This window comes from Festucalex cinctus, chromosome 5 (genome assembly GCF_051991245.1).
Source record: "Festucalex cinctus isolate MCC-2025b chromosome 5, RoL_Fcin_1.0, whole genome shotgun sequence".
NCBI classification, from domain to species: Eukaryota; Metazoa; Chordata; class Actinopteri; order Syngnathiformes; family Syngnathidae; genus Festucalex; species Festucalex cinctus.
Window position 1 is genome coordinate 23,513,307 of NC_135415.1, and position 13,552 is coordinate 23,526,858.

A 13,552-nucleotide genomic window follows, 5' to 3' on the forward strand; every position below is an offset into this window, starting at 1 on the left:
AACTGACCATGCATGTTTTTGGAATGTGAAAAAAAACAAACAAAAAAACACGCAAGCAAATGGAGCACCTGCAAACTCCAGTTACCCACTCACCCTAATAAAGACAAGTTGTAAAGAAAATGGAAGCGTGCCTATTAGAACAAGTACAGTAACTTAGGTATGTTGGTGGTGATATGACAGCAAGGTGACAGTGTCAGCTCCGCACTTCCAAAGCTTCCGCTTCCTTTCCTTTTATGAGGAACTAAAAAGTGCCCCATCTGTAAAATCCTGCAGCTCTTTGAAGCCAAAGTAGGGGCTTTAGAAGTCTGGATTTTCTTTCCTTTTTTTTTTCTTTTTTTTTTTTAAACTAAAGAAGCCCGTTCTTTTCTTTCACTTGGCCATAATATCAAAGAGTCAGTGGGAAAAAAAATTCCCCACTTATCAAGTGAGCATTTTTTTTCTCGCCACTTAAACCTTCTTTATATTCTCCAAATGGCCCTTGAAGCCTCCATGTCGCCCTCCACCCCCCCCTCAGTAGATGCTGATCTGATTACAAATATCTGTCTCCAATGTGGAATGAGTTAGCATTTGCCGAAATGCCACCGCGTACGCGTGTGAATAAAGGCTGCCTCTGGGCTTTTTACACAGCAGCGCACATCATCAACGTGATGGACAGCCGGCCCTCCTCAAAGGAGGTAAAACGAGCACCGGGTTCCACTTTTCTCCACCTCTCGCTTTCACATTTTGGATCTTATCTGGAATTATTCAAGTGTTGGTATTGAGATGAGGTGTGGCGGCATCAGCATGCTGGGCAACCTTCAATTTGTTCAGATTAAAACATCATGGAAGGAAATCATGTAAATTGAACAAAATCAGATCAAATACATCTGTTAAAGTGGGACTGAGGCTGTATTTCATTTTCAAAAAGGTGAAGTCAACCTTAAACATTTCTTGACAATAATATGTTATATTTGACCTCACTAGTCTAAACATGACATTCTGATTATTATTATATTTGTGGAATAAGAGGAAGCAAAATCCAGCCGTTTTTATCCATCTCAGGGGGCGGCCATTTTGCCACTTGCTGTCGACTGAAGATGACATCACAGTGGCTCAGGCAATGACCAATCACAGCTCACCTGTTTTCTGAAGCTGAGCTGTGATTGGTTGTTACGTGAGCAACTGTGATGTCATCTTCGGTCGACAGCAAGTGGCAAAATGGTCGTTTTCTGGTGTTGATAAAAACTGCTTAACTCATATTCCACTAACGCGATATTAACCTGAATACCGTATTTAGATGAGTGGGGCTGCATAGAACATATTATTGTCAAGAAATTGTTTTGGGGTTGACTTCCACTTTACTGTAGTGGCCAAAAAAAAAAAGATTTAAAAAAAAAAAGAAGTAAAATAGTATATTTTGATAATGGAACCACCGATTACAATAATTACACGATCTTTAACTCATTGACTCCCAGCCATTTTCACAGAAGCAATCCCGTTCGCTCCCGGCTGTTTTACTGAATTTTGACTGATTTTGCAAGGCTCACAGGATATTGTGTTCTTTTGCTATAAAAGCATGGAACCTATCAAAAGAAAAATTAAAGTCTCTTCTTTCATCAGGAAAAAAGTAAGTTTCTATCTGTTTCCGTTTTGCAGCAATTAGCATTAGAAGAGAGCTAAATTTCATCAGTTTTCACAAATCTATTTAAAATTGTAAGTAATTTAGCCTTTTTTCTTGATGGCCCTGGTTGATCTCCTTTACTCTGCTGCCACCTGCTGGCCGTTTGTGTAATAACTACCATTGCTGCAACCGTTCTTTGCAGTTGAGAGGCTGCATCAAAGCCTTCTGTATGCTCTAGCATAAATAAAAAAAATAAAAAAAAACGTATAAATACGTCTTTGGGACACTTAAAACAAAAAAACAACGTATTTACACGTTATTGGGAGCAAATGAGTTAAAAAGTCTGTCAATCCATTTTTTGCAATTAATTGCCTTTCACCTGGTACGAAAGCAGTCACATGACCAGTAGCAGTGACATTCTGTCAGGTTTTTTGCGCACTCCGTTCTGGAAGTGGGGATACAGTACACAAGGTTAAATTCTCTGCTAACGTGAAATCAATACCGACTTGTTCCGCCGTGTAATCCGCCTCTTTTCATTGGCCGTCCAGGGCCACACGGCAGTGCCCGGTTCACCAGTACGATGGGATGCTGTATTTATCTGATGAATGCTGTCCATTGTTCTGCCAGATGAATCTCATGCGAGTGACAGAGTTGTCTGCAAATGACTGGGAAAATATTTTAAAAAAACACGCTGTCATTGACCCCTCGAGTACCTTTCCTAGACCTCATCTCCGCGTCTGTGTTCCGCTCTCATTTGTGTGAACACCTGCACACTTTTAACATATTTGTTTTAGCCTTTGCTCCCTTCCTCTTCCTATTTTGTGTCGACTGGCAGAATGAGTCGTGACAACTCACCAGCGTTGAGTGGATCGGAGGCCAAGAGCCTGCCGGGGAAACGTCTGAGATTATGCAATATGACAAGCAGAGACACATTGTTGGCTCCATCACCACTAAAACTTACAGAAGGAAATCTACAGAATGATCATCAGATTTTCGAGGATTATGAATTCTTTATAGGTGTGAATGTGAGTGTGAATGGGTGTCTGTCTATGTGATGGTTTACAGTGGGGAAAATCACAACTTGAAGCAAGCATAAATTCTACAGTCAGGTTAAATTGATGGATAGAAACAATAGTAATTACCTCAACTGAGATTGATTGATGTTTTGGGTTTTTTGTTTTGTTTTGTTTTGTTTTATATCAGGGCTGATACCAATTTATTTTTTTTAGACAAAATTGCTTTATTGAAAATTCCAACGAAAAGTTCTGGAAGTTCATCAGCATTTCTGAAAAAGTTACATTAAAACTTAAACAAATAAATAGCGAAGTTTTCAAAATTTTCAAAATGACTGAAATGTTTGTTTGTTTTTTTGCTTTAATTTACATAAAAAATAAAAGGTGCATAGTAGGGTTGCACAATTTTCGAAAAACGTGAATATGTAACATGGGTGTTGAATATTGCAATATCAATATTATCGCAATAGTCAAGATGTACATAAAGAAATGACATTTTTGATATCTAATGAAACAGATTTGTTTTCATGCAAAAAAACAAGCAGGCTCAATGTAATCTGATCTAATTCTGGAAATGTACATTTTTTACATGTATATATGTATTTTTAAAGTTATTTACTGTTAGTAATGTCCTTTGATGTTTGATGGCGATGCGCATTTAAGGTTGTATATGATTGTCAGTGCCGATATTGGTCAAAATAACAAATATTGCCCGATAATTGGTTTATAACTAATTTATAAACACTATTACACACAATTATGGTGTGTTTGCTACTTTGAGATAAGTTACTAGTTTACTTTCATTTCAGTGAGTTTATTTGTAAGTTCAATTTTCAGTAAGATTTTGATATATTTCCACACTTATTTGAATGTTTGAGTCACTATGACGCAAATTCAGCACAAACGGCACCATTAACTTGAATGGATGGACAAACAAACACAAATATGGCACCCCGCAATTTTTTTCCACTTAAGTTAAGCCTTGGAAGAAGTCTCGTCAGTCTTGCGAGCGTCCTTTGAAGCCTCCTAAATGAAAACGTTTTCCCCGTCGCCGCTTTTACGACACAAGTCATCCCGCTTGCGCGCACAAAGCGGCCGCAGTCTCCCAGCGGGACCGCATCTCGGTCGCGACGTTGGCCACAAGCGGGTTCCTCGCCCGTCACCGGCCCGCCCCACCCAGCCCGCGTCGCTCGGAGGTGCAAGCCGACACAGGCGGTGAGGCGGTTTGGACTCCTGGCAGCGTTTGAGAGGCTGCTGACGTGCGTGTTGGGCAGGAAGTGTGCAAGAAGCGGTGCTGGATCCTGTTTTTCAGACCGCAAGCGACTGGAGGCGCGCCACAGCTATGACTTGTCATGCACAACACACACATACAGGGCGCTCACCCCGACCTTCACTCATAACTTCCTCGCAAACCACTCCTGCCCCCCCCCCACCTAAATTCCTAAATGCATGCACGCACGCAAATACGCACGCTTTCTGCAATCAGTGTCAATCATGCGTATGGGGGGTTGCAGTTATCTTCACACCTCAGTGCTTATGAATGACATCATGACGTATGATTCCCTTTCACACTATAATAGGCTTCAGCTTGTTCTCACGAGAATGCTGCAGGATTTTGTATCAAGGTAAAACACTGTAATTCGTCAAATATTGGCTTATTTTGATATTTTACGTGAAAAATATTTTTATGCGCCACAGCTTAAAAGGCCTACTGTTGCCATGTAGGCAATACTCTTGATCATTATTGAAATATTTGTTTATGATTTACTTATTTACATTTGAAAGTTGTCAGGTCTTATCACAATGTTGTTACATGACATACTCGCTGCATAATTTCCTACGGGAAAAAAAAAAATCCTCTTTGAACACAAAATTTGCATTAGACCACGGTTAGGGATGAGAATGCAATACATGATTGCATATTTACATTTGTACGATTTTCTATGAAATTCGTATGAGGAAATTCTCTTGGGATGCTAATGCATCACTCATACACGTTCACATTTACATTTACGGTATATGTATATACATTAATTTTTTTATACAATTTCCAACTAAATATACATGACAAATTTAGCCCTTGAAGGCAATACTTTGTAAGATGGTGATTTTTCAATGATATTGTACTACATTTGCCTTAAGAAATTGACCCATTGAACACACTACTGCTACAAATTTACAAAAACTAAAATTGGCATGCTTTTGCATACACATAAAAATTTACTTATATTAGACTTTCAATATTATTCTCAATGGGATTTTAGCATTACTGTATTTTTGGAACATTCACCACTACATCTCTGTGAAGAAAAGTAGGTCTTGAACTTTTACACCAATTGCCACTTAAAAAAAAAAAGAAAAAAAAAGGCTCTTCAAGTACCATCTTAATCTCATTCACTGCCTTTGACAAGTATACTTGTCAATTGTATTTTTTAGAGCGGTGCTAAATGGGGGCGAATCTGAGCATGCTCCACTGTAAATATCAAACTTGGAAACAACTTTACTGATGCCCAACCACCGGTAGATGACATCATTGCCCCATTTTATAGGAAATAAACACAGTTTCAGAGTCCATGGGAGAAATGGCTGTATTTTGGCAAACCTACATTTTTCTGCTGTCAATTATAAAAGAACGGGACGGGACAAAAATTAGGGAGTCTATTCTGTTATTTGGTAGATTCGGTTTATATATAATTATTGAATGTAATATCACGTGAGTATTGGAAATGTAAAAATTTTCTATAATGACTGGCAGTGAATGAGTTATGACCAACATTAGGTATATTTAATATTTTTGTAAGCAACTGGAAGCCTATCAATATGCACTGTTTGATAATAATAATTCATCCATCCATCCATTTTCTGAACCCCTTGCTCCTCACAAGGGTCGCGGGGGGTGCTGGAGCCTATCTCAGCTGGCTATGGGCAGTAGGCGGGGTACACCCTGAACTAGTCCCCAGCCAATCGCAGGGCACACAGAGACGAACAACCATCCACACTCACGAGCACACCTAGGGACAATTCGGAGCGCCAAAATAACCTGCCATGCATGTCTTTGGAATGTGGGAGGAGACTTGAGTACCCGGAGAAGACCCACGTAGGCACGGGGAGAAAATGTAAGCTCCACCCAGGAAGGCCGGAGCCTGGACTCGAACCCGAGTCCTTAGTACTGGGAGGCGGACGTGCTAACCAGCCCAATAATAATAATAATAATAATAATAATAATAGTCACATAAAAAACAAACAGCTCTAAAAGTAAAACACTGAACGATGTACTAATATATATATTAAAAAAAAAAAAGTTTAAGCCACTGAAACACCCAGTTTAAATATTTAATTCAGTGATACTTTCACGTACCACTAGAGGGAGCCTGAGTACACACTTTGAGAATTACTGCTGTATAGAACACTGGCTGTGTAATATCTCACTACGATTGCATGAGGAAAATCATCCCTTTTGACTTAAATGCACTTTAACGTTTTGGAGATATCTCATTAAATGTTCTGCTAAATTTGCAAGAGAATTTAGAGGGAGCCCTGCGATTGGCTGGCAACCAGTCCAGGGTGTCCCCCGCCTACTGCCCAAAGCCAGCTGAGATAGGCGCCAGCACCCCCCGCGACCCTTGTGAGGAATAAGCGGTCAAGAAAATGGATGGATGGATGAATTTAGAGGGATGCAAATGTAGTTTGCTTGTAATTTTTTTAATATCGTTTCCGACTAAATTTAAACATGGTACAGGTTTCATTTTTGTACGAGAGCATGTCTTATAAATATACTTTTCGTATGATTTTCCTACTTAATTTTAATTCTAAAAATCATTACCTTTCAAGAAAATGCATATTGCCCATTGTTTGAGAATGCCATCAAATCGTGCAATTTTCGTGAAATTTTCTACTACATTTTTGTGAGGAAAATAATCCTGATTGAACAGGATGCACTTTTACTTTTTGTATAAGTTGTCCAAAAATTGATGGATGATTTCTTATTTGCGTTCGAAACCAATGCCCTTTTGAGCGCAATGTAGCTACTTTTTCCCCCTACAATTTCCCACAAAGTAACCCATTTATGGTTTTGCAAACAATTCTCAACCGAGTCTCAAAGGTGCTGGTGCAAGAAGCGAGGACGGTCTGTTTCTGGTTAGTAGTTACGGGGCAGTTAACATGCTGTGTAACGAGTTTCCAAGAATCCCCCTGCATGTTTTTGTGGCATTACTCACACACACGCACAGAACAGAACCACATGTAATGCAACATAAGAGCAGCGTGGCCTGCTTGCGTGGTTATGATGACGTCGGCGGACAAACAAAGGCGTACTCCGCAAAGAAAAGAAAGGTGCGGCGACAGATGGACATAAGTGGGCGGAATGACTTGTGTCAACTCATGTGTGCGCACATTACGCACACACACACTACCGACTTTCTGTTGCGTGTGTAGACACGTCGCTCAGCAATGGCGCGCAACCGCGTATGCTAAGAGGATCAATCGGTTTTAGCAGAGTGGAGAGCGAAGGCACACCTCACACAGGGTCAGGACATCCCACACAGGGAGGAGGCGGGAGGAGGGAGGCAGAGAGAGGCTCAGACGCTTCACTGTTGTTGTTGTGTTTTTTCTTTTACCTCCCTCCCTCTCTCCCTTCCTATTTCCTTACTTTCCTCTGCGGGATGTTGAGAAAGTAAGCGAGACAAAGCAGAGCGCTTTGCGACATGCTCGGTCACGCTAGCGCCACTCCTCATCCCGCCGCTGCCCCCCGTCAGCTGTTCTCCAGAGGAATGACTCCCTGAAGCCGGCTCACCATGTGGATGCGGGGCAGTCACTTCCAGACCTTTGCCGGAAGAATACCCAGGAAAAAAGGAGCGACGGCGGCGGCCCACAGGGCTCGGCGTGGGTGGCCGCACTGCCGGGAGTCCATACGCTGCAGTTTTTACACTGGGATTTCATCTGCCTTTTGATGATGGATTTTTTTTTCATGATTTTGATGGTGCTACTTCATTTTTAAGTGCTTTTTTATTGCAACCAAAGACTTCTATTTATAGCTTTGTGCTGGACTCTTCTGCTATACTGCAGCATGGGACACCACTCATGATACCGGTTCTTCATCCATAGATAGAATAGTAGAATCCGAGTGAGAAAAGAGCTGAGTCAGCCTCGGCATGAAGCCCGGATTGTGTCCAGGTGTCTCCAGTGACAGGACCATGAAGCACCTGAGCCACTTTCCCTTTAGAAGACACTCCTGGATATGGTGAGTTCCAACAAATTACTCCTGTTGCCCTTTCACCCCCCGTGTAATCTCAGGACAGGAAACATGGGACTGACACTCCCGGTTATTTTTCTTCTGCAACAAACGTAAACAAGGCGGGAATAAATAGTAAGTGCAACAGCTTTTCAACAGCTAAATGTTACGCTGCCTCGTTGAACTTTCCCCCCCGCTGTCTGGTTTTTATTAGTCCTCCCCAAAGAAGCTCCAAGGTATTTTGGGAATATGGTAACCTTGCTCTCGCAAGAATTTTTGCGGTATTTGTGAGTTCACAAACTGAGGAGAATACATCTTGTAACCGCTCCCGTTCATTTCCACCGACCAGTGGTTCGGACCAATCACAGAGCAACATTGTGTTTGGGGCGGGACATGCAGTTGTGACGAAACCAGGAAGTCAGCACCGACGCCGGGGCTATCAAACAAACCTAACATGGGCGAATGGACGCTACAATGAATTCTGTTCTTGCAGAATTACTCACCGTTTCCTTGTTTTATGTTGAACGAGAGGCATTTCGTGCATTTCTAGCTACTAAGATGTTCGTGCTCCGCCCCCCTTTGACAAGAACGAAGACGATTTTCATCCGTGGCCGTGATTGGTCAAAACAAACGTGTAGAATGTCGCATCGTCCAATCAGCTCGAATTATTGTACAGAATGTCCCGCCTGTTCCCAACGACAGTACCGTGGTGAGGTACCAGATGGATATTGCGGAAACTCACTTGAGTGAATCTATCTGGTTATTGCCAAGTTAGGAATATGGTATGTGGACTCTAAAACGAGAGGAAACACGTAGCGATGAGTCAGTGATCTCATCAGAAAGTACTAATTGGGATGGCAAATTTCTTCCATGGTCGTTAAGTTGACCCAAGCTTATCTTCTCATCATTTCAAGAACTTTGTCCATTGTTTATCTGCAACGTGACAGCATGCAAAGCGTGAAAAGTCCTATAAAGTTGAATGCAGTAAATTCTCGAAAAAAAATTATTGTTATTAGTTGGGGCTGGGCCAGACATCTTGATTTGACTGGGGACAGTCCCGTATTGAACCGAGCCAGTCCCGTTTGTGCCTTAGGTCCTGTTTCCTGACAGATTTCGCCAAGGTCCTCTCCGGGAGTCCCTGTTTTTTGCCATGTGTGTGTCAATCACATAGTTGTCATACCGATTTGTTACCTGTAAAATTCCTTCGTATTTAGCTTCACATTCACGTTTTGCATTCTCATTCTCATCCGTATCTAAACGGTAGCAGGCATATTTTCATCATACTGGAACTACTTCCTGCTTCCATGACTAAGAATCATGGGAAATGTAGTCTTACTGCTGCGCTCGCTGGTCAGGGCCGATGCCAGCTGAGTTTTTTGACGGCATATTTCCAATGTTATACAGTGTGGGACTGGTGCGAGGTAAACGGCACAGCCAGCTTCCAATAGCTATCGAGCAAAATGGGTGGATAGTGGTGAGTGCATTGTCTTGTTTAGCAGAATTGAACTGTCTAAAGGAAGTCTAAAAGAAGCAACTACTACTTCTGAAATTTTGCACGTCAACTTTGTCACCGCTCCAGTCTGTCTCTGCCATCAACATCAATCCAGAATATTGACAAAAAAAAAAAAGGTGTAAAATTCCAAATACTAATACAGTACTTTTTCCTTTCCTTTTATTATTTTTTGAACATATAAACAGATGAACAGCAGAGATAAAACAAAAAACAACAACAATCAAAATAGAAGAAAATCCCAATAACATAATCATTCAATTAATCATAACTTACATGTTCAAAAGGGAGTAGGAAGACAGAAAATTTGCCGGTTGACTTTGTCATCCCCATTCCGCATCTGTGCTGTTCTTAATTAAACAAAAAGTGGAAAAATCCTAATTTTACTGTGGAGGCACTGTATAAAGAGTTTCTATTTGTAGGAATATTCCTTGGTCGACTTTTTGGTACCCCTAATCCGTGTCGGTGCTTTTCAACTAGGCAGTTTTAACAAGACTGTTCTGTTTATTGTCATCACATTAAAAGGTTCAGGGAATTTGTCACTCAAGACACAGAAGTTGAACTGCTGCAGTAGCGGAAGTCGACATTGACGTGCATGAAGACGTCAATAGAGTATCTTTATTTTACTGCACCGTCACGCACGGAAGCGGGCAGGCTTTATAGACAGGAAGGTGCCGTCAAATAATCCTTCGCGATTGCTTTAAACATGCTCAAACATCCTTGTTCCTCTCTCAAAGCTCGCACTGCTACACTTTTGCCAACGTGTTAGAACAGATCACGTTTAAAACAACTTAGTTTTTTTTTTTTTCAATTGGTTGATACGTGTACATGGCACAGTCAAGACTTCTTCTTTTTTTTAATCAATAAGGCATTTGTTTCCTTACTAATTTAATTGTGCAGATGCCTGAGTGTGATGTCATGCTCTTTAAATGCTTTTGTGCGCTAACAATTCAACAAGCTCTCATGCTTGTCACATGCAAGAATTTGTCTATGAAACGTGACAGATGAGCTGCATGGCCTCCATTTAAACCCAGGCAGGGAATTTGGTTGTACTCAATCACTAACCAGTGGGCACCATCATTGTTGCGCACAAGCGTGTGTGGTGTAGCCAAAGGAACTGTCAGGAGAATGTGTATAATTAATTGCACCTTGATAATGGAGCCGTTCCCCTTCTGTCCATGTTTGGACTACAGTGTGAAAAAAAATCATGTGACACTATCTATCTAGCTAGCTAGCTATCTAGCTAGCTAGCTATCTAGCTATCTATCTATCTTGGAAGCTAGTTATCTATCGAGGAAGCTAGTTATCCATCTATCTATCTATCTATCTAGGAAGCTAGTTCGCTATCTATCTAGGAAGCTAGTTCGCTATCTATCTAGGAAGCTAGTTCGCTATCTATCTATCAAGGAAGCTAGTTTGCTATCTATCTATCTAGGAAGCTAGTTCGCTATCTATCTATCTATCTAGGAAGCTAGTTCGCTATCTATCTATCTAGGAAGCTAGTTCGCTATCTATCTATCTAGGAAGCTAGTTAGCTATCTGCCAAATGGGAGAGAAAAAACATATTCTGGATAGGAGTCGCTGATGGTTTCGTGTTGTTTGCCTGTCTTGTGTGCACGCAGCGCGGGTTCGGTTCCCAGTCACTGACGTGTGAATGTGAATGATCGTCCATCTGTATGTGCCCTGTGACTATTCTGCCTTTTTCCGAAATCAGCTTGGATCAGCTCCAGCACCCCACAACCCTCAAAAGGATAAGTGGCATTAAAATGGATGGATGGATGGATGGATGGATGGATGGATGACATTCTGTGTATGTTGAGGAAAGCATGGTGAGAAAATGAGGTAGCTTATAGGGTCTCTACAATCAATTTTAATTTGTGGCGTGTTCAAAACTGAGTCTAAAAAGTCACACTTTCCCCATCAAAAGAGTGATTGATGTGGTTGTTGTCATTTGGAGAAAATGCGTGTTGCCTTCAGCACTGCTTTAAATGCATTGAAATGCATCCCAGACATACGGTCTGAGGACTGGAACTATTTTGGCTTGTTTGACCAGTTATGGATGACGGAGAGTGCGTTTTTCACATATTTTACTGGTTAATGGTCAATTTTCATTCCTCGGCAGTGGCACCCTCCTGTGTACCTCTCACGCATTAGCCCCAGGCTCGCCTCTGACAATGAGACACTTGTTATCTCACTCTCGTCTGCCATTGCCCTGTGTCATTGACTCTAGTCGCGCTCGGGCAAACTTTAGATGACTTTCTATCTCTGCCAGTTGCTTTGCTTTTGAAATGGGCTTTTTTTTTTGTACTCTGGAGAGACCTGAGACCTGCTGTCACTTGTGATGACACAAACACATCACTCACAGTTTGCAGAACACGCCAAGAACCCCTACCAGCACTGTGTGCGTGCGTGTGCATACCTGTGTGTGTGTGTGTGTGTGTGTGTTTTTGTACGTGCATGAGGTACTGCTCAACTGCAGTATCAATCTTGCCTTCCTGCTAGTTTGTGTGGTGCCAGTGCTCTGGCACTCATTACGTTCTCCACACTCTCCCCACGGCGAGGCCAAGCAGCTCAACACGTCGTACCTTTTCCCTGCATCAGAAATGTGATGTGGCAAATAGGAAAAACACACACTTGGTGGCGAAAATCATTCCTATGTAGAAGCTTTCACCATATGACATGATGATGTAAACCACTGCTGTTGTCTCATTGGTTAACATTACTGTAGTAAGTTGAGGATACATATAGCTAAAAAAAAATGGCACCCCAAATATGTAAATATCATTTGAAACTCGTATGACAACTTCCATCCATCCGTCCATCTATCCATCTCCCTAACCGGGTCGTGGGAGTGCTGGAGCCTATCCCAGCCAGCTTCGGGCAGTAGGCGGGGTAGGTTGCCAGCCAAACGCAGCGTATGACAACATTACTCTTAAAAATAAAATAAATAAAAATAGATGGATGACAGATATGCTATTAGGTTAGCTTAGCAATTAGCATTACTTACCCGTCGTTCCTTTATGAGAACGATACTTGTCGAAGTATATTTTGCTCGTCGCCGCGGAGGCAAAGAGCAACTTTGTTTAGTCACTCTAGCTAGCTAGCCAAAGCTCGATGCTAGCTACCTGATACGGCATAAATAGGACCGAGCTTGCATGACTATTGGGTGACGTGAGCACATCCACCCCAGCGAAGCTTTTGGGACCATCTCAGAGGTTCAATTACCTGGCAAAACGTACAAGTTGATTCTTGGTTTCGCTATTCAATGTGTTTTGACGAAAACGCTAAATGCTAATTTTGACTCACAAACTGCCATGACAAAGCGCTTATTGTGACCCTTGGAAGTAAATACAGGACATCATTTTCTTCTCCATTTGTTGCTGTTGTTTATGCGTCTCATTAGCAACAATGGCTTCAATGCAGTGCAGTTTTTAGAGTTTTCTGCATTTGTACAAAACCGACCACCCAAGATGAGGCAAGTAAATCTCATGGTTTGGAATTGCGGCGCCACCCATTGCCCTATGGCATCCAGCCTTTATTTTCATTTTGCTTACGACGGTATTAACATATGAAGCGTCACGTTATGAACTAGTTTATACTACAATTTTGCTCAGTAGTAAAGACTTTAGCATTGGTTAGTGATAGACCAACTACATTTTTGACTGACTATAAATATTAGTCTGTTCTACAGCATATGTTATGTAGTCTGTGAGAACACTGATGCGTCCCACGAGGTGCGCGGTGAAGTGTTAACTTGATTAAGAGATGACTTGAAGCATAACAGACATATTTCTCACCAATGTTTCTCTGTTTTGTGTGCATGGCCGCTAACGTGGAATGTTAGTTCTTACCCACAAAGACCTCTCTGTTTCACCTCCTGATTTTTTTTTTTTAAGAGGAAGTAACGACTTGCTTGACCAGAAAGAGTGTTTACTTCATTGTGTGTATTTTGCTTTGAGGCTCTTCATGTCCAGAATGCTTGTTTTTATCCACACTATTCTGCATGTTTGAGTCATCATCATCATCATCATCATCCACGTTCTTCTTCACACATTGTTGCTCTTGTGTTCTCTTTACCGACTTCTTCTTTTATGAGCTGCCCGCATTTCAGAGCCATGAATGTACAATATTGCGTTGCAGGAATGCAGTTTAGCTCAATGATTTCTTATTCAAACTTATAAATATGTGAATTATGAGGG

The 13,552-nt window shown here is 41.5% G+C and overlaps 1 protein-coding gene across 4 annotated transcripts in view; it reads left to right on the plus strand.

The window, feature by feature from the left end:
• The window catches only part of pde4d (phosphodiesterase 4D, cAMP-specific), a 162,094-nt gene that overhangs the window by 94,178 nt on the left and 54,364 nt on the right, over nucleotides 1-13,552 (plus strand). Inside the window, exon 1 of one of the 4 annotated variants that reach the window (XM_077520817.1) lies at nucleotides 6,981-7,852. The exons of the other annotated variants lie outside the window; for them this stretch is intronic. Within the exon in view, the coding sequence (XP_077376943.1) occupies nucleotides 7,764-7,852 (89 nt within the window). The 5' untranslated portion in view covers nucleotides 6,981-7,763. Of the gene's footprint in view, nucleotides 1-6,980; nucleotides 7,853-13,552 lie in introns of those variants that run through there. 4 annotated transcript variants of the gene reach the window in all.